This window comes from Nothobranchius furzeri, chromosome 7 (genome assembly GCF_043380555.1).
Source record: "Nothobranchius furzeri strain GRZ-AD chromosome 7, NfurGRZ-RIMD1, whole genome shotgun sequence".
Classification (NCBI taxonomy): Eukaryota; Metazoa; Chordata; class Actinopteri; order Cyprinodontiformes; family Nothobranchiidae; genus Nothobranchius; species Nothobranchius furzeri.
In genome coordinates, this window is record NC_091747.1 from 64,352,437 (window position 1) to 64,365,035 (window position 12,599).

At 48.4% G+C, this 12,599-nt stretch overlaps 1 protein-coding gene across 2 annotated transcripts in view; it reads left to right on the forward strand.

The window, feature by feature from the left end:
* Nucleotides 1–12,599, forward strand: part of scn5lab (sodium channel, voltage gated, type V-like, alpha b) — a 165,003-nt gene that overhangs the window by 141,303 nt on the left and 11,101 nt on the right. For both annotated transcript variants that reach the window (XM_070553523.1, XM_054736163.2), the window contains exons 26-27: nt 1,430–1,552; nt 7,606–7,881. In XM_070553523.1, the coding sequence (XP_070409624.1) occupies nt 1,430–1,552; nt 7,606–7,881 (399 nt within the window). The remainder of the gene's footprint in view (nt 1–1,429; nt 1,553–7,605; nt 7,882–12,599) is intronic.

A 12,599-nucleotide genomic window follows, 5' to 3' on the forward strand; every position in this document is an offset into this window, starting at 1 on the left:
TTGTCCTTTGGAGTGTGTGTGTGTGTGTGTGTGTGTTGCCCTGCGATGGACTGGCTCTCTGTCCAGGGTGTACCCCGCCTGATTTCTTGTTGACTGCTGGAGATAGGCACCTGCCCCCCCGCGACCCTACATGGACAAAGCGGGTTCAGACAATGGATGGATGATTTCACCACGTTTAGCTTGTATTTTATTGAAGTATCTTCAGCTTTATTCATTTGTGAGAACTGTTGTTTTGCATTGTTTGGAAAAAGAATCACAACAACAAAAACTTGAAAGGTTTTGGATTAAAGAACGTTCACGTTCTACGGCCGTAGCTCTTCTGTGCTTTTATTGTGAAAAAGTGGCTCACGGCCGACTCTGCTCTACTCTGTCATCTTCTACAAGGACTCGGAATGTTTAGACGGAGGGCGACGGTGGCACGGGAGCTAAGTGCTCGCCCGTAATTGGAAGGTTGCAGGTTCGAGCCCCGCTTAGTCTGTCGCTGCTGCGGTGTCCTTGGGGAAGACGCCTAACCCACCTCCGGTGGTCAGAGCTTGGCAGCCTCGCCTGGCAGACCACCCCAGGGCAGCTGTGGCTACATTGTAGCTCATCCCCAGCAGGGTGTGAATGGGTGAACGACTGATTGTGTTGTGAAGCACTTTGGGGGGCGATTTCAAATACAGGTCATTTACTACAGATGGTCTAGAGGTGCAGGTCTGGGCTGGAAGAGTCTGAAGAGACGTGGAATGACTCAGACCAGTACCAGTACGCTACCCGTGTCACCTGTGGTGTGTGGGCGTTCTCCTCCAGCAGCTGATGTCACCTGTGCTACTTGTAGATCTCAGTGTTGGGTCAGCTGGCTCACTTCCTCCCGGTGAACCAGGTCACCGCCATGCGGGTGCTGAGGACGCTCAGGGCTCTCCGTCCTCTCCGGGCCGCGTCCCGCTTCGCTGGTATCAGGGTAAGAACCAGCCGACCCACCTGAGGCCTGCTGCTGTTCTATTGGGTTTAGAAGGCTTGGAGATGCTGTGGTTCCTGGCTTTGACCCAAGGAAACCAATCCGTGTTTTTCAGGGACCAAAACAGGTCCGATTTAATGGATTTATGTTGAAATTCTACAACTCTTCATCTTTTCAAAGCCAGAAATCACCCAGGCTTGCCGGCTTCTGAGGTTCGGTTCCATCCTTATTGGTGGTTTTTATTTTAAGGAAATGAATGTCATCTTTTCCTGAATCCAGGTTATATTCCCACTAATATGAAGCCAGTTTAGTTCCACAGGTCAGAACGTGGACACTAACGGAACGTCTCTCCTCCCCAGCAGGAAGATGCCATCAGCTGGTCACCCTCCTCTTCTCTGTCTTCACTAGAATAGAAGTTAATCACCCTCCTTTTCTTTTTCTCTTCCTCCTCGTCTTTCCATCCTTTCCTCCCTCCTCCTCCCCCTCCTCCAGGTTTCATTGATCAGTTTGGTGGCCAACACGTTGGGTTACTCCGACTTAGCCGCCATCAAATCCCTGCGAACGCTGCGGGCGCTGCGGCCCCTCAGAGCCCTCTCCAGGTTTGAAGGAATGAGGGTAAGAGTCAGTATTAAAGCGTCTGAGCACCTTAAACACACTTCCTGTTTCCCTTTCATTTCAAACAGAAACATTCAAGTAGTTCATTAACTTTGTTTGAAGCGAACATAACCGCATCAGAGTTCTCAGGAGCTTTTTAGTCCTTTAGGATTCTAAAACCGTCCAGAGGAGACGATGAAGACTCAGACACTCTAAAGACCTGCGGCCTCATTTATCAAGCTAGCTTACGCACAAAACGGGGTCGGAAAACTGCGTAAGCAACTTTCCACGCAAACGTTGGGATTTATGAAAGAAAACGTAGCGGAAAATGTGCGTAACTTTAAGTTGACTAAGGACCTGGCTTACACACATGCTGGACATGGAGAGCACCTGCAGTGCTGCTGCTGCTGAGAAGATACAATTATGAAATCCTGCAGCATTATCACTTGTACTGCTTCGTTTTCACACAGAACAAGATCCCCCCACACGCGTGTGCACACACACGCACACACACGCACACAGAATACAGAATGCCGAACATCAGCAGGGGGACAGATTGAGACAGAACATCGTGCGTCTGTGACAGTGTGTGTCCTGTCACTGTGACCTGATTGATCATGTGACCTGGCTACCTGTACAGGGAAGATCTCTGTTTGGGTGACTGGTTAGTGCGCGTGACTTTCACCCGGGAGTCTGGGGAGCGAATCCCGTTCGGATCATTTTTTTACATCCGCCACAGATCTCTCTGAAGAAGTCAGCATTGACGGCTTCAGCAACGCTGTGCCACTCCGTGGATTTTCTCTTATTTGTTTTGCAAAAGCACTTCCTGTCATTTCTCCTCCTCACCCACAGGTACCTCAACTTCTGCTTCTGTGAAATAGCGCTTCCTTGATCTTTCTTGATCTATGGTCACCATGTCATTGGTGGAGCACTGCAACAGCCGGCTTATGTATATGCATGAGATCCACAAGGCACTTTGCATTGACTATTTATGGCAGTAAGTGGGCGTGGTGAGGGCGGGATGTGACTAAAATGCAGCTGAGAACCTTTCAAGATAGTCTCTGATTTATGAAGCGGAGATTGCGTGCAGCTGTGCGTCCTCCATGTTTGATAGATCACACACCTGCTTGGCGTAAGAACATTTTTTTGCTGAGCTTAGGTACGGTTTTAGTAAGGATTCTACGCCATGTTTGATAAATGAGACCCCAGGTTTATTCTGCTCTAATCAACCGTAACGTCATGACCTTCCAATCAGCTGCTCCACATGGATCTCACTTTGGAGAGTTCCCAGAACCTCCCCAAACATTCTCTGGGGTTCTCCTGGGTTTTCGGGGTTCTTGCTGTTCTCTCGCTGGAACTTTGGTTGTTCAAAAGAACCTCTTTGCTCTGAAACTAGAGTCTGAGTGATGGTGGGAAGCTGGAACCCACGTCAGCAGGAGGAAGGTGGGATGGGCGTGGTTTCTCCTGCAGCAGCAACGATTCCCAAGAACACACCTGAAAGTCCGACCTCATTTACGTTTCAGTTTTGGGCTCAGACCTTATTTTCTTAAAAGGTCGCCTGTTGACATTACGGTGGCCCAGAAGGGACAAACCGGTGTGGTTTGAAGTGAGACGGTTCTCTGCTGTTCCTCTTTAGATGTTTAATATAACAGAAGACATTAGAGGAGAACGCAAACGTAAGCAGAGCACTTTATGACAACATGAATCAGCTGATCAGAAACACAAACTACCTTGTCTGACATCACGTTTTCCTCCATAAACCCAAAACGAAGCATCCTGAAGGGGAACTGACCTGTAATCAGCTCCCCTTCATTTAACCCAAGAGGTTTCAGTTTAGAGGAAAAAACATGTAAATGCAGATAAAAGAGCAGAAAGGAAAAAGGTTTGAATTCAGACTCAGATCAGCCGAAGGAAACTTGTTTGGTGTGTTCTTACTGTGTCTACTTTCTAATTCCATTTTTGGTTCTTTGTAAACACAGGAAAGGTTTTTTTTACCTTGCTGACGTTTCGTTTGCCGGCTGCAAACATCCTCAGAGCTGATGCTGATGGTGGCGTCACTTCCTACTCCGTTTATCCGCGGGCAGCAGTAAATGTGGAGTCGTTTACGAAATCCCATGCAAACTCTGCAATAAAACATACGTAGGAGAAACCGGACGCCAACTCAACACACGAACAATAGAACATAGAAAAGAGAGCGAGAAAGAAACAAGCAGAAAACACACAAGAGCAGCAAAACAAGAACCCTAACCCTAACAGATCACTGCACACGGGAAAACCATGTAATGGACTGGGACGACACACGGATCATAAACACCGAACAACAGAAATACAAAAGATGGATAAAAGAAGCTATGGAGATAAGGAGACGTGGATGTGGGACCATGAACAGGGATGATGGAGTTTACACGCTGGACCACGCATGGGACTGCATCGTCGGAGAGGGGAGAGCGGGCAGCAGAGGGCGACAACGTCCTCTGCTGCCCGCGGATAAACGGAGAAGGAAGTGACGCCACCATCAGCGTCAGCCTGAGGAAGTCTGCAGCCGCAAACGAAACGTCAGCAAGGTAAATAAAACCTTTCTGTGTTTTAAAAAGAACCATAAATGGAATAGAAGGAAACTTGGATCTCTCCTCTAAATCCTGGTGCTCAGGTGTGTTTCACCTGGAACTTCCTCCACCTGGTCTCTTTCTTCTTCATCACTTCCTGTTCCTGTCCCCTCTAATTTCCTGTTGGTCCTGCTCCTCCATGTCACACTCCTGTCAGTATTAAGTAAAAATGAAAACATCAGTATTACTGAGGCAGAACCGGGTCAGAGTTCTGCAGAACACTCATCTGGAGCTGCTGTTCCAGATGTGAAGCAGCAGGTTTCTGTGTGACGCTCTCCAGCAGACGGAGCACCAGCAGCTGCTGCTAGTCACAAGATACTGTCCAGATAAAAAAATCACTACTTTACACCTGTCAGAGAAAAACATTCAAAAACGATCAGATTTGATTTGACTGGTTTGTTCAAACTTTACATCATTAAAATAAATTATTTTTGGTTGAGAATTGGTGATTTAAATAAAAACACTGAATGTTTTTGCTGTTTTCCCTCCAGAACAGTAAAATCTAAGATTTCTGCAGAACTCTGACTGGTTCCTCCTCCCCTGGCTAATGGTGTTAGCATGTAGCTCGTTCTGCTGCTAGTTAGCCGTTAGCTGACTCAGGTCTTCACAGCAGAACTCAACACCACACCGAGGAGTCATATCTGGTCTTACTGTTAAACACCAAGAGCAGGGTTCTCCTCAGGGGTTTGGGTTCTGTGGTGGACGTGTGAAGGTTCAACTGTAGGAGCTGCAGCAGTCCAGTGAAAACATGAGTCATGCAGTCATGAACATGCAGGTTCAGGCTGAGTTCTGATGGTCAGGTGGAAACGTAGTGATGACATCACCCATGAAATCTGACCGTTTAGTGATGTCCTAATGATGTTAAGTCTTCATGTACGTGAACATCCTGCTACTGAAGGACTAACATGGTCTTATTAGTTGGTTAAAGTTTCTGGGGCAGCTTTAGGTTAACATCACACTCACGTTTTCATGTGTGAGGACAGTGACATCATAAGGTGGCAGGTAAACATCAGAACACCTGTCCTTGCATCTCATAGACGTGAATCCTGAAAGAATTCATGAGAACATGTCTAGATGTTTGATCTGACCATCAGAAAACTCAACCGGCTTTGGTAGAACATCTGACAAGTGCCAGTAACACGTTCATCTGTTTATGTAGAACGTTAGACATGTTCCTGCAGAACATTAGAGATGTTCCTGTAGAACAATAGAGGTGTTCCTGCAGAACATTGGAGATATTCCTGTAGGACATTAGACATGTTTATGTAGAACAATAGAGATGTTCCTGCAGAACATTAGAGATATTCCTGAAGAACATTAGAGATATTCCTGAAGAACATTAGAGATATTCTTGTAGAACATCAGAGATGTTTATGTAGAACAATAGAGATGTTCCTGCAGAACATTAGAGGTGTTCCTGCAGAACATTAGAGATATTCCTGTAGAACATTAGAGATATTCCTGTAGAACATTAGAGATGTTTATGTAGAACAATAGAGATGTTCCTGCAGAACATTAGAGGTGTTCCTGCAGAACATTAGAGATATTCCTGTAGAACATTAGAGATATTCCTGTAGAACATTAGAGATGTTTATGTAGAACAATAGAGATGTTCCTGCAGAACATTAGAGGTGTTCCTGCAGAACATTAGAGATGTTTATGTAGAACAATAGAGATGTTCCTGCAGAACATTAGAGGTGTTTATGTAGAACATTAGAGATGTTCCTGCAGAACATTAGAGATATTCCTGTAGAACATTAGAGATGTTTATGTAGAACAATAGAGATGTTCCTGCAGAACATTAGAGGTGTTCCTGCAGAACATTAGAGATATTCCTGTAGAACATTAGAGATGTTTATGTAGAACAATAGAGATGTTCCTGCAGAACATTAGAGGTGTTCCTGCAGAACATTAGAGATGTTTATGTAGAACAATAGAGATGTTCCTGCAGAACATTAGAGGTGTTTATGTAGAACAATAGAGATGTTCCTGCAGAACATTAGAGATGTTTCTGTAGAACATTAGAGATGTTTATGTAGAACAATAGAGATGTTCCTGCAGAACATTAGAGGTGTTCCTGCACAACATTAGAGATATTCCTGTAGAACATTAGAGATATTCCTGTAGAACATTAGAGATGTTCCTGCAGAACATTCGAGATATTCCTGTAAAACATTAGAGATGTTCCTGCAGAGCATTAGAGATAGTCCTGTAGAACATTAGAGATGTTCCTGCAAAACGTTAGAGATATTCCTGAAGAACATTAGAGATGTTCATGCAGAACATTAGAGGTGTTTATGTAGAACAATAGAGATGTTCCTGCAGAACATTAGAGGTGTTTATGTAGAACAATAGAGATGTTCTGCAGTACATTAGAGGTGTTCCTGCAGAACATTAGAGATATTCCTGTAGAACATTAGAGATGTTTATGTAGAACAATAGAGATGTAACTGCAGAACATTAGAGGTGTTCCTGCAGAACATTAGAGGTGTTCCTGCAGAACATTAGAGATATTCCTGTAGAACATTAGAGATGTTTATGTAGAACAATAGAGATGTTCCTGCAGAACATTAGAGGTGTTCCTGCAGAACATTAGAGATATGCCTGCAGAACATTAGAGATGTTCCTGCAGAACATTAGAGATGTTCCTGTAGAAAATTAGAGATGTTCCTGCAGAACATTAGAGATATTCCTGTAGAACATTAGAGATGTTCCTGCAGAACATTAGATATGTTCTTGCAGAATGTTCAAGATTTTTATGTAGAACATTAGAGATGTTCTTGTAGAACGTTAGAGATGTTTATGTAGAACGTTAAAGATGTTTATGTAGAACATTAGAGATGTTCCTGCAGAACATTAGAGATGTTCCTGCAGAACATTAGAGATGTTCCTGTAGAAAATTAGAGATATTCCTGCAGAACATTAGAGATGTTCCTGCAGAACATTAGAGATGTTCCTGCAGATCATTAGAGATATTCCTGCAGAACATTAGAGATGTTCCTGCAGAACATTAGAGATGTTCCTGCAGAACATTAGAGATGTTCCTGTAGAACATTAGAGATGTTCCTGTAGAAAATTAGAGATGTTCCTGCAGAACATTAGAGATGTTCCTGCAGAACATTAGAGATGTTCCTGTAGAAAATTAGAGATGTTCCTGCAGAACATTAGAGATATTCCTGTAGAACATTAGAGATGTTCCTGCAGAACATTAGATATGTTCCTGCAGAATGTTAGAGATGTTTATGTAGAACATTAGAGATGTTCTTGTAGAACGTTAGAGATGTTTATGTAGAACGTTAAAGATGTTTATGTAGAACGTTAGAGATGTTCCTGCAGAACATTAGAGATGTTCCTGTAGAAAGTTAGAGATGTTCCTGCACAACATTAGAGATGTTCCTGTAGAATGTTAGACACGTTCCTTTGGAATGTTTCATCTAGGTGACATGTTTTCTCCTCCTCGGTCATCAGGTGGTGGTGAACGCACTGATTGGAGCGATTCCCTCCATCATGAATGTACTGCTGGTCTGCCTCATCTTCTGGCTCATCTTCAGCATCATGGGGGTCAACCTGTTTGCAGGGAAGTTCGGTCGCTGTGTAAACAGAACTGGCTTTGTCTACGACGCCTCCGTCATCAACAACAAGTCAGAGTGCAACGCCTTCAACGACACCTCCCTCTACTACTGGACCAAGGTCAAGGTCAACTTCGACAACGTTGGTGCCGGTTATCTGTCGCTGCTGCAAGTGGTGAGCTCCTCCTGCAAAGATTTATGTGATTAATAACAAACAATTAGAAGGAATTATTAATTACTGGTCAGTAAAGATACTTGGATTCAATGAAAATCCACTTCCCCAGGTGTGAATTGCAGGAAAAAAGCGTCTGCACCCTCCGAGGGCCGGAAGAAGAAAAAAACAGTGACGTCAAACTCCCATTTGATGTCACTGTTTGAAGTTCTAGATGATGTTGTTCCTCTCCAGGATTAAAGCCAGGAAAACACCGGGGCTCTTCTCCAGCGATGCTGGGAGTAAGCAAGCCCTCAGGTTGCATGTACTGATGTAATCTACCATCGCTGCAACAATCTTATTTTGACATTTACTGGACATTTTACACAGAAACTTCCTGTCTAGCTCTATGTTAGCTGCAGAAGTTGACATTCACAAAAGCGGCAACAAAAGAACTTAATCCTAAATTTAGAGGTGCAGCGCAGCTTCTGGGAAGCACCTGAAACATTCCACGCCGTGGCTGGTTTAGATCCACCCTATAGACTAAAGCAGTGAAGTTCCTCTGCTGTTGCGTGCCACTGATGCCTCCAGTGTGGATTTGGAGAATGTCCTATTATCTCTGGTCTGACAGAAAGCCTCTCAGCAGTTTTGTTCTTGACGGTTTCAGTACCTTCCAGAATTTGTCGTTTCTGGGCTCAGTCACTTTAAGAAAATGAGCTGTAGCTGGTCACGCCCACCATCTCCTGGTTGGCTTCTATGAGCTGAGAAGCTCTGATATCTGGGAGGTGCTCCGAGAAGAGCCACTGCTTCTCAATCTGTGACAGGTGAGGGTAGGGTGGGGTGGTCAAATGCTGGTTTTCCTCATTGGGACATCACAAATGAGAATCTTTCTGAAACGACTCATTTTGGGCAGATGATTCCTAAAACCGACAGGAAACGGATGCAGCTGTTTTTTGTGTTTGGAGTGTTTCTGGAAGCAGCAGAGACCCACATGGCAGAACAAAAGGATGCTAAAGGGACTTTTAGGTCTGCTATGAATGTGTCACAAACTCCTCCTGCTGACCACTCCCTATGGACCAAACTGGCAGGCTACTACACTTCCCAGCATTCCCATCACCAGCGTGGCTTGTCAACGTCATCACGCCGATACTATTTACGGAAGCACCGCCGCTCATTCATCACTCAGTCATCGTTCCTACCAGACATTGTACCGAGTTCTCAGGCTTACCAGCCCTCAAACCAGGAAAGGGATCTTTCCACGCTGTCTACTACCAGTAAGTCATCTTCCTTATCTATTCGGAACTGCTGCTCGGTCTCGGCTCTCTCCGAGCGCTGCGCCGCCGTTCCCAGAACAAAGCCGCGTGCTCTGTTTAAACCCAATGCTAGCCACTCCGCGTCTGGGTCACGCAGTTACGCTACAAACAACCTCTGCTACGCTTCAGCTCAGCCACTCAAACCTGACAGGATGACTGAGTCTAAGGTTGACCCAGCGGAGTTCGCTCACCTGCGTGCAGAAGTAGCTCAACTTCGCATAACTGTAGATCGACAGACTGCAAACATGAACCAGCTTCGTGCCGCAGCAGATCGCCAAGCCTCTAAGCTCGAGTCTCTTAGCGAGCTAGTTGTCCAGCTCTCCACTGCCCTGCAACGACAGACCTCAGCCGTCACCGACAACATGGAACCACGTCTCAGCCTCCCAGAGAAGTGGGATGGGAACAGGGGGTCCCCGGAAGGCATGCTGGCTATCCTAGCAATGACTTTTGAGTGCCAGCCGGCGCGCTACCCCACGTCCTGTTCTCGCGTCGCCCTGCTGACCTCCCTGCTGACGGGTCGGCGAATGGGCGGCGGCTGTGTACAACCAGAAGTCTCCTGTCTGCAACAGTTACGAGACCTTTGTGAAGGAGATGAAGAAGGCGTTCATTCATCCCAGCAGCGAGGTCGCGGATGAGACCCGACTACTTCAACTTCGTCAGGGCTCCCAAACGGTGGCTCATTACACCTCCCGCTTCTGGACTACGACCGCTCGGTTGACTTGGGATGACGCCGCCCTGAAGGCCGTTTACCTGGAGGGGTTGTCCCCCCAAATCCGTGAGGGCATGATCGGACATGAGGCCCCAACCTCCTTGGACCTGGCCCTCCAATTGGACCGCTGCATCCTGAACCGACCAAGCACCATGTTGGCTCCCGCCCACACCAGAACGTCACCCCGTCGTCAGGGCAACCAACCGATGGAGGAACTCATGCAGCTGGGACATCTTCCCCCTGAGGAACGGGCGCGGCGTTATCAGGAAGGACGATGCGCCTACTGTGGGGATTTGGGCCACCACCGTGGTATGTGCCCGAGACGACCGGGAAATGGTCCCTCCGGGTCGGAGTAGGGGCTGTCCCGCCCGGAGTCTCCACTTTTCCAGTCCCACATCGCACCACTCTCCCAGTCTCCCTCCACCTGGACCAAGGCCCAACCCGACTGGAGGCTCTCCTAGACACCGGCGCCGCCGAATGTTTTATCGACCAGGGACTGGTCACCCAGCTCAAGATACCCCTTACCGCTCTCAACCGACCCATTCCTGTCACATCTGTGGACGGCCGCCCACTCAAGCCGTACCCTCTCACCCACCGAACCCAGGACCTCCACATGACCATCAACCAACACCTGGAGACCCTTCACTTCCTGGTCATTCAGGCCCTGGCTACTCCTCTCATCCTGGGTCACTCCTGGTTCTGCTGCCATGAGCCTCACATATCCTGGTCCACCAGTAAGGTCATGGCCTGGGGCGCAGGTTGCCAGACCCACTGTAGTTCCCCTACACCCTGGACTAGATCAACACCTCCCAGGGATGTAGACCTGACACTCATTCCTACACAATACCACGACCTCGCTCAGATCTTTGCCAAGGATCCCACTACCAGGTTACCTCCTCATCGGCCTTATGATCTGGAGATCAGGCTCCAGCCCGGTACCACCCCGCCCCGGGGTCGCCTGTACTCTCTCTCTCCGGCGGAGACCCGGGCAATGGACTCCTACATAACCGAGGCCCTCCAGAAGGGGTTCATCCACCACTCAACATCCCCCGGTGCCGCAGGATTTTTTTTGTGAAGAAGAAGGAGGGGGTTCTCCGGCCCTGTATCGACTAGCGAGGGTTGAACAAGATAACGATCCGGGATCGTCACCCTCTTCCTCTCGTGGGTACCGCTCTGGACACCATCACCCAAGCTGCCCTATTCACCAAACTGGATCTGCGCAGTGCTTATAACCTGATCCGCATCAAGGAGGGGGAGGAGTGGAAGCCCGCCTTCATCACACCAACCAACCACTATGAGTACCTGAATATGCCTTTTGGTTTCTGCAATAGCCCCGCGGTTTTCCAACGATTCATCACAGATGTACTAAGAGACATGTTGGGCCGCTGGGTTTTTGTACATCTGGATGACATACTCATATACTCTCGCACGGCCGAAGAACACATCCGGCATGTTCAGGCCGTTCTGTCCCGCCTCCTGGACCACAATCTATACTGCAAACTGGAGAAGTGTGCGTTTCACCAGGAGTCCACCTCCTTCCTGGGTTTCACCATCTCCTCCCGGGGCCTGAGGATGGATCCTCAAAAGGTTCAGGCAGTAGCACAGTGTCCGCTACCCACGACCCTGAAACAGGTGCAAAGCTTTCTGGGCTTCTCAAACTTCTACCACAGGTTCATACGCAACTTCAGTTCCCTCGCAGCACCTCTGACCTCCCTCACAAAAGCTACCAACCAGCCTCGCCCTTTCCGTCTTACCCCGGAGGCTACCCATGCCTTCCATGATCTGGTGCGGCGCTTTGTTAGTGAACCCATCCTCCTCCACCCGGACCTGACCCTGCCCTTCGTCATGGAGGTGGACGCCTCTGATGTGAGAGCAGGGGCCGTTCTCTTGCAACGGGTCCCGGACTCTAAGCTCCACCCCTGCGCTTACTTTTCCCGGAAGTTCTCCCCTACACGGCAGAACTATTGGGTCAGCGACCAAGAACTGCTGGCGATAAAATGGGCCCTGGAGGAGTGGCGGCAGTGGCTCTTGGGTACCACCGACCCTTTCCTGATCTGGACCGACCATCCGAACCCAATACACCTTCAGACTGCCCGTCAACTCAATCCTCGCCAGGCTTGGTGGGCCCTCTTTTTCGAGCCGTACAATTTCCACATCGCCTACCGACCCGGCTCCAAAAACCTCAAGGCGGACGCTCTCTCTCGGCGTTTCTCACAGGATACAAGCCCTCCGGAGCCTCTGACCATCCTGCCGGCTCAACGCTTCTTGGCCTCCCTCCAATGGCCTCTGGAACAATCCATCCGGGCCGCTCTCCCTGCCGATCCGGTACCCCCAGAGACTCCCCCGAACCGCCTCTACGTTCTGACCGCCTGCCGATGGGAGGCACTAACGTGGGGGCATCGTTCGCAGCTCGCTGGACATCAAGGCCAAGCCCGCACCCTCCAGTTCCTCCGTTGGGCTCTCTGGTGGCCTTCTATGAGGAGGGATGTCCACGAGTTCATTGCCGCATGTGATGTATGTGCCCGGTCCAAGTCCTCCAACCAACCTGGCGCCGGGGACTTGCAACCACTCCCCGTGCCCAAGCGGCCGTGGTCGCACATCGGTCTGGATTTTTTCACGGGCCTGCCCGCCGTTGACCACCTGGACACTATACTCACCATCACTGACCGCTTCTCGAAGGCCGTGCACTTAGTGGTCCTGGCCGGCCTCCCCACTGCCAA